Here is a 15,176-nt window from a genome sequence, read left to right as displayed (position 1 = left end):
GCACAAACCTGATCATGGCCAAATGCGCACATAACGGGTCAAGCGCTCACAGCCTGTAATCGCCCATCATGCAAAAGACCCGCTGTGCTTTAATGTTGATAATATAATTAATAGGAAAGAACTAAAGACATTATAAGGCAGATTAAAACATTCGTTTGCAAACTGGATGCTAAAATCACTTCTTAGCAGGTGAAAAATCACCATTTTAAGGCAGCTTTTCCATGTGGTGACAAAAACAGCGTATGCTTTAACCTTGTCACTAAACAAAACACATTACTTTATTGACAGTAACGTTATGTCATTGCAGGGCAATCGGAGCTGGATCAGTTTGATTACGTTGTTTAAATGTGAACATATGCCAGGGGAGGGTTTTGTTTATGCAGTAAAAAGTATTTTGTGTCACCAAAAAACAATTTAAACAATTAAACATGTTGTATATCATAAAACAATTGGTAAAAGAAACAAAACAAATTTAGTAAAATCATTGGAAAATAATGTATTTTTACGTACTTAAATGTTCGATTTAACTTTTTTGCAGGTCAGTTATGTGACACTATGTTTTAAAATTAGCAATGCTATAACATACAGATTGCCAACTCCTACAACAATCTATTTTTATGTTGCTAATATTACGATCATGCTTAGATATTGTGGCTGTGTATGATAAACTTAGAACTCTTCAGACATATACTCTCAAACAAACAACAGAACCTGAGTCTCTGAAAAGAATTGAAAGATCCAGGGAGACAAATTAATTAACACACATATTTGTCTTTTATATTGTTAATATTGATCGGCCAATTTGTTGCGAGTTACGTTGAGCAAGATAAGAGAAATAATCTTGTCAGGGCAGATGACAAACCTGCTGTGAGTAGCACAACAAAAGTTAACAAACTGTAACAGTCCAGAAAAGCAGGAACCGAACGGAACAGAAAGAAAAATTCAGCAACTGGATCATTTATGATGATGCAGCGTAACAATTTCTAGCAACACAACAGAGGATCTGTTTACTTTTCCTCTTGTTCCAGCCAGTAGCACATGCAATTTCCTCGTTAAAATAGGGTGGTCTGCACCGGTTTTGCACCTGTTATCCATACAAGCGCAATCTTTGAAAATTGCATGCAACATGGCCATTTATTCCACGTGGAATTTCTTTATAGTATATGCAAATTAGCACCTTTTGAAGATCAGGCCCATAATGTGGTGAAGATACATCTTTAGATGATTAATATTAAATTCTGTCATAATTTATTTATTCATTCTCCCATTTATAAACATTATATATAGTTTATCATAGACTTTGTATTGGGTGAATACTCTTTACAAGTAATGCTCACCACATTCCTGCTCAAGGAAAAGACAGTTTATCAACTCAGGCCATCATATCGTAAAACATTTTTTTAAAACCCTTTTTGAAATCTAAAGTGAAGGTTTTCTCCAGTTATTAGTGCCAGCACCTTCATTAAGGTTACACAAGAGTTAATAAAATAATCACCATTCCCTTAGAGAAAAAAGTTGGCATCTATTTTGTCTTACCCAGGTAATGCCATTTCCATTTCTTCAAAGTCACAGGCACGGTTTATAACCTGACATTCACTGATTAGGATAAGGCATTAAAATGCTGCTCTGTCATTTTGCTGCTTTGAAAAGGTCACACTGCTGAGTTCATTTATTTTTACTAGGCTTTCTGCATAAAAGAATGAAATACTTGACCACATTTGTCAATGCTCCTCACTGTTGGTCAGCTGAACCTTTGTTAGAATTAAAAATATATCTGCTTGTGCAATTTGGCAGATGTTGTTTTCAAAGAATTACTTATTTTTGTAAGTTGCTCCATAGTCACCTAATTACATCTGTACTTAGAAACCCTTTTATCAGTATGTACCCAGTAATACATCAAACTAAAGCTCTGAAAATTACAAACAAATTGTAGTCCTTAAGATGCTAAGAACTCACATAAAGGCTTTTACCAAGAGCCACCTTGTACTTCATTTATTTAGTCAGTAGACTGTCCCTGCTTTGGTGGAAAGTTATTTTGTGAAACTAAAGGATGCTGCCCATTACTGTTATTAAGGTAATACTCTTTTGAAAGTTAAACTGGTATGGCAAAATTCTATCTCATTACGAGAGAAGACTAGGTAAGTAAGCAGGCACTGCATATTTGCCAGCTAATATTACCTTTCAGTGTTACTCCATGAGTAGCAGAATTGCAATAGGCGTTACTTTTCTGAGCAATAAGAACATATATAATTCTACTCATTCCATATTTAGCTTTAGTCTTGCCCAACAGTCTACATCTTTACAAACAAGAAAAAGTCTCAAAATGACCTACTGTTTTAGCTGACACTGACTCAAACTTCATCAGACTCTTTACAATAAATAAATATCATATACAACATTATTATATCTGTAATAATCAATATTATTTTAGCAGTAGTAGTGTTACAATTGTAAATGGCCCAGGGTTGGGAATCATATCCCAGACAGCTGTTTCAATGCCGTATATGGTATGCCATACATGGCGCCATATAATGAGGCACACCATGGCCTGGCTGTTTTGTTCTAAAATAAATTTTTTAATTTTGTGATACCATAAAACCATAGTATTTTTGCTCACGGTAATCCTACTGTGAAAATCTCATGGCGGCCCATGCCTACTGTGTAATGATCCCACCTGGACAAAGGACTGTTCACAATGTATACGCCATCAAAGTCACTGATGGTGCAGGGAAACCTCGGTTCACATGTGCTTGTATGTTGAATTGAGCATTAAAGTAGTGCGAGTAGTGGGAATGACAGGATTATTTCTATTTATGTTTGGTGTTTGTCTGAACCAGGTCCAGTATCTAAATTACTTATCAAGGAAACTAATAAATTGAAGTAATTTGGCGGGAATGCGCATAGGCAGAAAAAACAAAAACTAATAAAAAAATGATGCTCATCTCTTGAACCAAAATAAGTACTGCCTAAATGAATTATTAAAATCTCAGAATTAACACTTAAGCAATCATTAGATGTGTGTTTAGATTAGGATGTTATCTGTATGTCTGCAATGCTAAAACGCTGCAGAATTAAAAAAGCATCTAAAGGACTAAAGTTTCCCTTCTGTGCAGCTGCTGCCTGCAACTTGGCATGGCACACATTCCTACAAACAAAATGAAAACTGCTCCTGCAGACACTAGTCACACCATCTACCACATTCTTATAATGCTACCCAGGGAGCAAAGCCAGAGTCAAATCACACCACTCTGTTCTGCTTTAATTGGGGTTAAATCAGGTGGCTGTGAGCATGTCTGTTTAAAAGTACTGCCCTGGTGGATTGTGAAAATAATTATTACCTTATAATAGAGCCTTAGAATGAGTGTCGATCCCCAGCCAAACAACCTTAGAGCTCAGCTGTCCAACATTTTACCCAACTTCTTATTAAAAGAAAAAGTGGGTAATCTTAACGCATGAATTAGGAGAGATATATGTGAGCGGAATGGATGAAAAAGCAGAGACATGGCCATTGGTATTAAGGTAACTAAAGTTAGAGTAATGATCTGCATTTTTGATCAAGGTCATCTTCAGAAACCTGATTTATCTTTATTATGCTAAGAAGTGGTGAAGTTTATGGTGCCCACCCACGTCCCCTTCACATCTCTCCTGCTTTGTCTCAGTTTCCCTGCCCTTCTCATCTCAGCTCTCTGTTTACATGGCAGCAGTGGTAGACAAAGATGGAGGGGAGGAAATTATGCTCAGTGGGACACTTGGAGGATCAGTTTGAAATTGAAATGAGGACAACTCACCCACCACTCTGTCTTTCTTAAAACAGCCTTCGGACATATTCCATCTCGATCCAACTCTAATCCCCCACCCTTCCTGGATTCCCAGCCCTCCGTGCTGCGTGAATGAGAAGAAAAAGCGTCTCTTTTTTGTCGTTGGATCTGAGTTCAGTTTATTGAAATAAACGTGTTAATAGTTACTCTTTCTAACTTTTTATCTAGTAAACTTTGCACCTGCTTTCTGTACACTGGCATACAGTTGAAACCAGGTGTTTATATACACTGTATAAAAACACACATAACCTTTTTCTTTCCATTTAATTCAGTTTGTTTATGGCAACAATTCACCACATGTTGTCCCAAGGCACTTCACAGTAAAAAGTGAATTCCATCCAATCATACAAACAGATTAAAACATACATTCCAAATTAATTCTGTTATCAAACAATGCCTTGGAATTTTGTTTATTATTCAAATGGTTAAAAAGTTTTTCTATCTAAGGAAACCCAGCAGATTGCATCCAGTCAGTGACTTGCAGCATTCACTCCTCCTGGAAGAGCATGTAGAGACAGTGGACAGTCACTGGTGTTGACTTTGCAGCAATCCCTCATACTGAGCATGCATGTAGCAACAGTTAAGAGGAAAATTCCCTTTTAACAGGAAGAAACCTCCAGCAGAACCAGGCTCAGTGTGAGCGGCCATCCACTGCCACTGACTGGAGGTTTTAGACAGAGCATACAAACATAAGAACACAGAAGCACTGATCCAGCAGTACTTTCTACATTAAAGAAAGGAAAAACATTATTGGCAGTAGTAGTTCATTCAGTGGCATTATCTAGAAAATAAACATATCTAAGCAGATAGCTAAACAGCTCTGTGCCAGTTTTATAGTCTACTGGATGAAAGACAGTACAGTTAGACATAGTAAATGCTCAACCAGTTATTTCCAGAAGATAGACATGGTTAAACACTGAATGACAATGTCAAATTAAATGTCACTGTCTGGTATTTACTTTGTTTTTAGTCTTTTTGGTCATGTTTCAGTTCTTTCCTTTCTGTCTATTTATTACTTGTATTATTTCTGTAAATCTGTATGAATAAACAGACTATTTTTCCTATTTTAGATCAGTTAGTATTACTAAAGCTATTTCTATTTGATAAATGCCAGAATAATGAGCCAAGATATAATTTATTTTTAAAGACGTTTTTTCTAAGTTTGGCAAATGGTAGAATTGCATTTTAGACTGTACGGGTCAAACATTTTTGGTCTTCTTCTGCAAGCTTCATACAATATTTTACAGGACTTTAGGCCCATTCCTCCTGACAAAACTGGTGTAACTGAGTCAGCTTTGTAGCCCACCTTACTTACACACCTGTTTAGCTCTGCCCACAAATTGTCTGTGGGACTGACATAAGGACTTGTGATGGCCACTCCAAAACATTGATTTTTGTTGGACTTACCCACTTAGTAACTGATTTTGTGGTATGCCTAGGCTCATTTTCTATTTGGAAGACCTAAATGTCCTTAAGCTTTGGCTTCCTGGCTGTTGTCTTGCGATCTTGCTTCAATATTTAAACATGATATTCTTTTCTCATGATGCCATCTATTTTGTGAAGTTCACCAGTCCCTCCTGTTCCAAAACACACACACATGATGCTGCCGCCCCTGTACTTTGCAGCTGGGAAGCTGTACTGAGGCTTCCATTAAACTCAGCTCGCTTTGCAAGCATTTCCATTACTGTTTTTTTCCGTACAGTCATCTAGTTTTTTCGTTCCTTCTCAAAGCAGGTAAGCAAGTGACATGAACAGACTGCTTTTCACTGATTGCCCATAGGGCGAGGAGAAATGAGAAGGTTTTTGAAGAGGTAGTGGGAAAAGTTGGAAAAATACAACTCAAGAGCAACTACAGTAATATTAATGGCCAGAGCGGGTCAAATCGAAATATAATTTTACTACTTACAAATAATAAACCATGCCTGAAGGATGAACGAAAGAAGGTTGGTTTTGTTTTTGTTTATTTGTGGCCCCGTCTCTAGATGAGGTTGAGGGTCGATGGGGGCTGGGGTCAAGATGGGGAGTCTGGGCTGGGATCGTTCGGGCTCGGGCTTTGAATGTCTCCATCCACCTTGAGTCCGGGGGGGCAGTCTGTGGCTCCTCTCACCTGGTATTGAATATTCTTATAGAGAAATGTTAAATACACCACGCCCTCACACATAGATTCAGGTGTTTAACACATCCCACATTAGGACCGTATACTTTTCAGTAACGTTCTTGTTATTTATGCATTTGTTGTTTGTTCCTGTGGGTTTTTTTTCTTCTTTGTCTCTCTCTTTATGCAGGCGAGAAGCAGAATCTCTATTCTTTCTCTCCTCTATTATTATCCCCTCTCCCTTTTGACTTTTTGTCCCACCGTTCTCCCTTTTTTTCTCCTTTTCGTTTCCATCTCTGTGTCCATTGCATTCGGAATAGTCCTAAAAAAATTTCTAATTCGTTCTTTATTTAAATAAAATGGACCATTATAGCGACAGTTGAAATGTTCTACTTGTAAAGGTAAAACTATTGTGCTTCTTCTTGGCACTCAGACAACAATTCTGAGTGCTATTCTGGTGCACAGACCACATAAAACAATTGTGGCACAGTGCACTGAATGGAAACACGACAGGTTCTTTGCCGAGCATAGCAAGACAAAGTAGATTGGAACCCCGCCGCCTAAAAAGAGCCAGTGGAAAAGAGGCATAATTTCTTCCTCAGAGTGACACCAGGTTTGTTGTAAGAGTAATATGTGGTAAAGGTACCGCAACAGAGAAAGGGATAAGTATCTGTACTTTTATTCTCGCAAGATCCCAGATCAAACCCTTTTAATCTCTTTGCCTCAGAGCTAGAAAGAAAACCGAACAACAGAAGACATTTTCAAACAAGGTTTCGGAGAGTCTAATGAGTTCTGAATAAACAGTATATTTGGTTAGATTCTTATGTTTGTTTGATGTGAGCTTTCCATTTTAGTTTGTCATCAATAATTATACCAAGGAAATTGTTTTCATGTACCATACTATTTTAATATTCAGTAAATCATTATTTATTGTGCTAAAGCTTTGTTCATGTTAACAATAGAGCAACAGCAATTTTCTTATTGCCAGTCACAGTAGTTATTTCATCCATAGCTTCAAGTATGGCTAATGTTTTGATTGTTTACATTAGAAACCATGTTGACTTTTATTGATTAACTTATGCTTTTCTAAAAATGTTTTCAATCTATTATTAAACAGATTTTCTAATACCTTTGAGAAGTGTGGTAGCAGGGATTTAGGTCTGTAGTTAAAACACTGATGCACATTTTTGTATAATGGGATTACTTTAGCAAGTTTCATTTTATAAGGAACTGAACCCATTTGAAATGAAAGGTTACTGATTTATATTGGTGGTTTTCAAATCCCCTCTATTACATATTTTACCAAGGACATATCAATACCATGTAAATCAGTGGCGGTTTTGTTCTTAAATTATTTACTGATTCAAATTTATCTTTTTCTGTAATGGCAGTGAAGATCATTGAGTGTGGATTTCTATTCATTAATTTTGTCAAACTTCTGTGCAGTGCTGGATGTTTCAAGGATGTATTTGGACAAATCTGATGCAGGATTTATGAAACATTTGTAATAATTGTATATTTATTCATGTTGTAATTTTCAATATTCTTATCACTAAAAGTCAGAGGGTATTCTATTTTTTGTATTTGTTAAACTTTATCAGTGGACAGTGTTTTTTATACAGGGTCATTCACATTTTTGAAAATTATTAATTTCTAAAAATATGTATGACTGTATAACTGGGTAACAGTGGGTTGTGTTACATTTGATTTCTATGAGAGTTAGATATTATACGATATGATATTTTTTCAAAAACTTGATACCTTTAAGCCATTTTTAAAAGTATGATATAAAGCACTCAATGGAAAGGTTAGGAAGTCCCTCCAAATTAATAAATACTGTAGATTAAAAGATTTAAATATAACAAGTAAATAACTGATCTCTGATGTGCAATATTCTACTTTTAAATAGTACTATACACTCACCGGCCACTTTATTAGATACATCTTGCTGGTACCGAATTGGACCCCCTTTTGCTTTCAGAACTACCTTAATCCTTCGTGTCATAGATTCAACAAGGTACTGGAAACATTCCTCAGAGTTTGGTCTATATTGACATGACACAGATGCTGCAGATTTGTCGGCTGCACATCCATGATGCACATCTCCCGTTCCGCCACATCCCAAAGGTGCCAGTCTGAGATGATTCGTGCTTTATGACATGGCACGTTATCCTGCTGGAAGTAACCATCAGAAGATGGGTACACTGTGGTCATAAAGGGATGGACATGGTCAGCAACAATACTCAGGCAGGCTGTGGCATTGACACGATGCTGAGTTGGTACTAAAGGGCCCAAAGTGGGCCAAGAAAATATCCCCCACACCATTACACCACCACCACCAGCCTGAACCGTTGATACAAGGCAGGATGGATCCATGCTTTCATGTTGTTGATGCCAAATTCTGACCCTACCATCTGAATGTCGCAGCAGAAATCGAGACTTATCAGACAAGGCAGCGTTTTTCCAATCTTCTATTGTCTGATGTTGGTGAGCCTGTGTGAATTGTGGGCTCAGTTTCCTGTTCTTAGCTGACAGGAGTGGCACCCGGAGTTGTTCTCGAGGTGGAGCTGTCTTGGCTTCTCGGTGGGCTTTGGCTCTGTGAGCTCTCTGCCATTTGTGGGCTTCAGTGTGGGTTCACTCGCGTGGCTATTTCTGGCTGGTGTATGGGTGTCGGGCATGTGTTCTTGGGTTTGAAAGCTGTGGGTCTTCTTTTTGAGGGGGTGCATTTTCATGAGAGGGCCATATTTTTGGGAGGCTGGTGGGGGCTTTGTGCACTGCTTTTGCTTTGGCTCCTCACATTCGCTATTGCATATTTTTATGGAGAAACCTTATACACATAAGCACACTTACACCCAAAGGTGTTTAGATTCAGCTGTTAACAGATACACAGATGTTCTATATTGAGCCGGACTTACCACTAATACATCTTGCATTCATTTTACGGTAGGAATGCTGTTATATATGTTTCTGCAGGTGTAGAAGCAGTCTTCTAGAGTGTTATCTTCACCTGTCTTTCTCTCCTCTATTTATCTAGTTTCTCCTTCTCTCCCTTTTCCTTTTTTTGCCACACCTCTCTCTCTTTCTTGCTTCTTTTTGTTCCCTTTTCGTTTCCATCTCCATTACAAGTGAAATAATCCCAAAGCAGTTTCTAATAAAGTTTATTTTATAAATATCAAGCAGAGCATTAAAGTGTCAGCCGTAGTTCTCTACTTGTGAAAGTAAATCTGTTGGGCTTCTTCTTGGCACTCAAACAATAATTCTGAGTGCTACTCTGCCGCACAGGACACGGTTACAAACGTTTTTTTTTTTTTAAGTATTCTTTCAAATAAAGTTCTTGTTCTATCAGGAAGATCTTTGGGTGAAGAGCAATTTCAGCATAAATCAGGTTTTTAAGGTGTTTTACTTGTACAAATTTGACAACTGAGACATGGATGATTTTTGCCACCTTTTCTTTGATATATATCATGTTATTTTTATGGTAAATTAATTACCTGTAAGAGTTACCAGAATACATAACTCAACTGCATGATTATTCTGTCTGCTTTGCTGCAGGGCAGAAAACAGCCTGTTTTTGTACTTGTTCTCATTTAATGAAAGATTGTAGAATAATCTAAAAGGTATTGAGTCCTTAACCATGGTTTTTGCTTTGGAACTCTAGCATTAATGCTATTTTTGTTCAGGCTTTTCCTTGTTGTTTCACAAGGAAGAGCCCCTTTGGTGGGATTAAATCATCTTTTTGTTGTGTCAATGTGTTCTGGGAAAGGACCGATTTGGTGAGGTGGTAGAAGTCTGCCTGCCTCTGTTACACCCTGATTAGTCAAGCACGGTAGTCACCGTCCCGTATAAGATGACTTGTAGGGGAAAGGCAGCTTGGTGGGTCAAGATTTTGTGCAGCCAGCCAGCAACAGAATTTAAAGGCGTAAAGAAGACCTAGAAATAATTTCCAATGAGAAGAGCAAGAAGGTAAAATTTATTATTCAATCTAAAGCATTTGCTAGATCAACAACAAAATCACTGTACTTAGTTCGTCAATGCTTTTTTCTTTTGAAAACAATGGTAAGGGGAGATTCCCAGTGCAGATTATATGCTTATTACTGACATAAATGCTGCACCACACCTGCTGACGTCCCGCACTGACAGCTTCTTTTTTGAAACCTCACAGCTGTGCAGGATATCACAGTTTTTACTTGTGATTTATGAATGGCCAGAGGGACCTCAGATGAAGCTTGTCTTTGCCTTTTTATAATGGAAATGTTTTGTTAAAGAGGCTTTTAATTGAGGCAACTGTGACCCACATTTCTTTTCATGTTGTTCTGGGTTCTCTTGAGACCGCCTGGATGAGTTACTGAAGTGGTCTTGCAGGTATTTTAGTAGACTGGCCACTCTCAGGTATTGAAATAGAGCACAACTTTCCAACAATGTGGGTAATTATAATTTATTTATGATGTAACAATATGCACTTACTTTTTTAAGCAGGGCTAAATTGGGTTGGACTTGAGAGGGGTTGGACTCTCTTTTACTCTGGAGTGGCCCACGGGGTGAGGCGGCGGGCTGGTGTGGGTTTGCTTGTTGCCCCCCAGCTCAGCCGTCTCGTGTTGGGGTTTACCCCAGTGGATGAGAGGGTCACATCCCTGCGCCTTCTGGTTGGGGATAGGTCTCTGACTGTTGTTTCGGCCTACGGGCCGAGCAGTAGTGTGGAGTACCCGGCCTTCTTGGTGTCCCTGTCGGGGGTGCTGGATAGTGCCCCTCCTGGGGACTCCATTATTCTGCTGGGGGACTTCAACGCCCACGTGGGAAATGACAGTGTCACCTGGAGAGGCGTGATCGAGAGGAATGGCCTCCCCAATCTGAATCCGAGCGGTGTTTTGTTATTGGACTTCTGTGCTAGTCATGGATTGTCCATAATGAACACCATGTTCAAACATAAGGGTGTCAATCAGTGCACTTGACACCAGGACACCCTAGGCAGGAGGTCAATGATCGACTTTGTTGTTGTATCATCAGACCTTCGGCTGCATGTTTTGGACACTCGGGTGAAGAGAGGGGCTGAGCTGTCCACTGATCACCACCTGGTGGTGAGTTGGATCTACTGGAGGAGGAGAACGCCGGACAGACATGGCAGCGCATAGTGAGGGTCTGCTGGGAATGCCTGGCGGAGCCCTCGGCCAGGGATGTATTCAACTCCCACACCAGGGAGAGCTTTGACCAGATTCCGGGGGATGTTGGAGACATAGAGTCCGAGTAGACCATGTTCTCCGCATCTATTGTCGATGCCGCTGCCCGTAGCTGCGGCCGTAAGGTCTCCGGTGCCTGTCGCGGCGGCAATCCCAGAACCCGGTGGTGGACACCGGCAGTAAGGGATGCTGTCAAGCTGAAGAAGGACTCCTATCGGCTGTGGTTGGCTTGTGGGACTCCTGAGGCGGCTGACTGGTACAGTGAGGCCAAATGTGCTGCGGCCCGGGCTGTGGCAGAGGCAAAAACCCGGGCCTGGGAGGAGTTTGGTGAGGCCATGGAGAAGGACTACCGGTTGGCCTCGAAGCGATTCTGGCAAACCGTCAGGCGCCTCAGGAGGGGGAAGCAGTGCTTCGCCAACACTGTTTATAGTGAAGGTGGGAGGCTGCTGACCTCAACTGAGGACATTATCGGGTGGTGGAAGGAGTACTTCCAGGATCTCCTCAATCCTGCCATCACGCATTCCCTGGTGGAAACAGAGGCTGGGGACTCGGGGTTGGACGCTTTCATCACCCAGGCTGAAGTCACCGAGGTGGTTAAAAAGCTCCGTGGTGGCAAGGCTTCGGGGGTGGATGAGATCCACCCTGAGTACCTCAAATCTCTGGATGTTGTGGGGCTGTCATGGTTGACACGCCTCTTCAACATTGTGTGGCGGTCGGGGACAGTGCCTCTGGACTGGCAGACTGGGGTGGTCATAAGAAGGATGACCGGAGGGTGTGTTCCAACTACAGGGGGACCTCACTGCTCAGCCTCCCTGGTAAGGCCTACGCCAGGGTATTGGAGAGGAGAGTCCGGCCGATAGTCGAACCTCGGCTTCAGAAGGAGCAGTGTGGTTTTGGTCCCGGCCGTGGAACACTGGACCAGCTCTATACCCTCTACAGGGTACTCGAGGGTTCATGGGACTTTGCCCAATCGGTTCACATGTGTTTTGTGGACCTGGAGAAAGCATTCCACTGTGTGGCTCGTGATGCCTTGTGGGGGGTGCTCTAGGAGTATGGAATCTGGGGCCCTTAATTAGGGGCCATCCGGTCCCTGTACGAGCAGACCAGGAGTTTGGTCCGCATTGCCGGCACTAAGTCGGACTTGTTCCCGGTGCATGTTGGACTCCGGCAGGGCTGCCCTTTGTCACCGGTCCTGTTCATAACTTTTATGGACAGGATTTCTAGCCGCAGCCAAGGGCCGGAGGGGGTCTGGTTTGGGGACCAGTGGATTTGGTCTCTTCTTTTTGCAGATGACGTGGTCCTGCTGGCCCCCTCTAGCCAAGACCTACAGCATGCGCTGTGCCAGCTCGCAGCCGAGTGTGAAGCGGCTGGGATGAAGATCAGCTCCTCCAAGTCAGAGGACATGGTACTTGACCGGAAAAAGGTGGCTTGTCCTCTTCAGGTTGGAGGGGAGTTCCTGCCTCAAGTGGAGGAGTTCAAGTATCTCGGGGTCTTGTTCACGAGTGAGGGGAGAATGGAGCAGGAGATTGACAGATGGATCGGTGTGGCCGCCGCAGTAATGGGGACGCTGTGCCGGTCCGTTGTGGTGAAGAGAGAGCTGAGCTGAAAAGCGAAGCTCTTGATTTACTGGTCGGTCTACGTTCCTACCCTCACCTATTGCCATGAACTTTGGGTCATGACCGAAAGAACGAGATCCCGGATACAAGTGGCTGAGATTAGCTTCCTCCGTAGGGTGGCCAGGCACTCCCTAAGAGATAGGGTGAGGAGCTCAGCCATCCGGGAGGGGCTCGGAGTAGAGCCGCTACGCCTCCACATCGAGAGGAGTCAGTTGGGGTGGCTCGGGCATCTATACCGGATGCTTCCTGGACGCCTTCCTCGGGAGGTGTTCCAGGCACGTCCCACCAGGTGGAGGCCCAGGGGATGGCCCAGGACACGCTGGAGGGACTATGTCTCTTGGCTGGCCTGGGAACGCCTTGGGCTCCCCCCGGAGGAGGTGTCTGGGGAGAGGGACATCTTGGTGTCTCTGCTGAGTCTGCTGCCCCCGCGACCCGGTCCTGGATAAGCGGAAGACGACGAGTACAAGTACGAGTAAATTGGGTTGGATAACGTCTACCTTAATAAATACTTTACTAAGGTTATCTTTCTTTGATGATAAAATTTGTTTTTACGACCTGAAACATTTAAGTGTAAAAAGGAACAAAAGCAAAAGAAGTCTGTGAGGGGACAAATTTGAGGGACTTAAATCAAGTTCAGATTTGAGGCTTGAGTTGAAGCAAGTGACAATCCTGGTCAACATTAGACATTATTTTTATCATGCAACATTTTATCTGTTTCACAGAATAATCACCATGATGATTGGTATTGTAATCATTTACTAATTGAGCCAGAGAATCGACTTAATTGTTTTGTTTGTGTTGCTGTTGATCTGTTAGAGTTTTCATTTTCAGTTGATGGAACATCTTTAATAACATCTAAAAATAAAACATGTTGCTTGTGAGGTCAGCATTTTACTGCAGTTTTATTAACAAACTGTTTTACAAACTATGCAAGTATCCATATTGTTCCATTCCCTTCTTATGTTCTGTTTTCCTTCTGCAGATCTTTCAGGGCCTTCTTTGCGTTTTCTACAACCTCGGTGACGGTGGCTACAACCTAACTCTGCCTAGCTATCGCCTTGACAACGGCGAGTGGCATGAGGTGTTTTTGGATAGACATGACAATGAGATTACGTTACGGCTGGATGGTGGTGGAGGAAAGCGGGAGGTGAAAGGATCACAGGGCAGAAGCCGGCAAATCATCATCGACGCCACTGCTGTGATGTTAGGAAACTCCTTCCCTTTTGATATCAACAAGAGCTTTCAAGGTGGGTACAATTCGTTTAATGTTTCTGTGCATAGTGTGCATACTATCTTGATACCTGCAAACAGCAGGTTTTAAGGTCAAGTAAGGTCAAGAGCCATGAAAGATTTTGTGTTTGTACATGTTTTTAAACTCCATGTGGAGCTCCCTGTGGAACTCCTCTTGGAATGCTTTTCCAATATTTTTGGGAATCATCAAGTCTGATTGTAACTTAAATAAATTGGTCTGTCCCATCACACAATGTTTCTATTACCACTTGCTGAGCATTCTAATGAAACCTCGTCAATCATGTCTTTTCACGTCCTAGTCAGGGTCTACAGATATGGTTACAAAGGCCTTGCAAAGTAATTACGCCCCTTTTCAGATTGTGTCACATTGCAGCCACAAACATCCATGTTTTTACTGGGATGTCATGTTATTGACCAACACAGCAGTAGATAGTTGTGAAGAGAAAGGAAAATGACACATGGTTTTCCTCTTTGTTCATCTTCATCAAGTTTGAGAAGTGCATTGGTATTCAGCCCACCTGAGTTGCACATCTGTTCTTCTATGCAAAATACCTTAACCGCAGTTAGACTGCTAAACATCCTTGCCTTACACAGTGCTAATACACACTGTGCATCAACACATGAAGAAAACCTGAAAATGAAATGTACAGGTGGTACCATAGTAGTGAAAGTCACTCCTTGAAATGAGGATTCAGTTTTCAGGAAGCAAGTCAAACAGCTAGAGGCCTTGTTCAGACACAACAACATGGTGCTCAGCATGGACAACAAAAGGAGATTGTTGTGATTATGAATCTGAGAATATTATTTAATATTTAATATTAATATTTTAATTTTTATCAAATAATATTTCAGTCTGTTAAGGGTTGTCCTGTGAATACCGGCCCAGTAAGGCAATGGTATTAAGACAAAATAGAAAGGTGTGAGACGAGCTCTGACATTATTGAACAGCATAAACTCTGCACACACATGGAATGAATTCACACAATTTCTTAAAATACAAGAATTTATTAACAAAAATAAGTCAACTCAAAGTCAAACATATTTCAATCAACAAACTCTTTACTATGCTAAAACAATCCAACTAAACGACCAAGCAGAATTAAAGAATAGGGAGGATTAATGGGCTATGTATAATATAAACAAGTTGATTAAAGATGATTGGAAATTATGACCAAAAGAGTGATGCAACATTAACATGCAATGTTATTTATGTTTGAGAACC

The 15,176-nt window shown here is 41.2% G+C and overlaps 1 protein-coding gene across 1 annotated transcript in view; it reads left to right on the top strand.

Annotated features, from left to right (window-relative positions):
• Positions 1-15,176, top strand: part of LOC124867304 (neural-cadherin-like) — a 260,114-nt gene that overhangs the window by 156,507 nt on the left and 88,431 nt on the right. The window contains exon 21 of the mRNA XM_047363684.1: positions 13,686-13,950. Coding sequence (XP_047219640.1) covers positions 13,686-13,950 — 265 coding nt within the window. The remainder of the gene's footprint in view (positions 1-13,685; positions 13,951-15,176) is intronic.

Source organism: Girardinichthys multiradiatus, chromosome 4, assembly GCF_021462225.1.
Source record: "Girardinichthys multiradiatus isolate DD_20200921_A chromosome 4, DD_fGirMul_XY1, whole genome shotgun sequence".
NCBI classification, from domain to species: Eukaryota; Metazoa; Chordata; class Actinopteri; order Cyprinodontiformes; family Goodeidae; genus Girardinichthys; species Girardinichthys multiradiatus.
The sequence above is the reverse complement of the archived record's forward strand: the minus strand, read 5'-3'. Positions and strand labels throughout refer to the sequence as shown.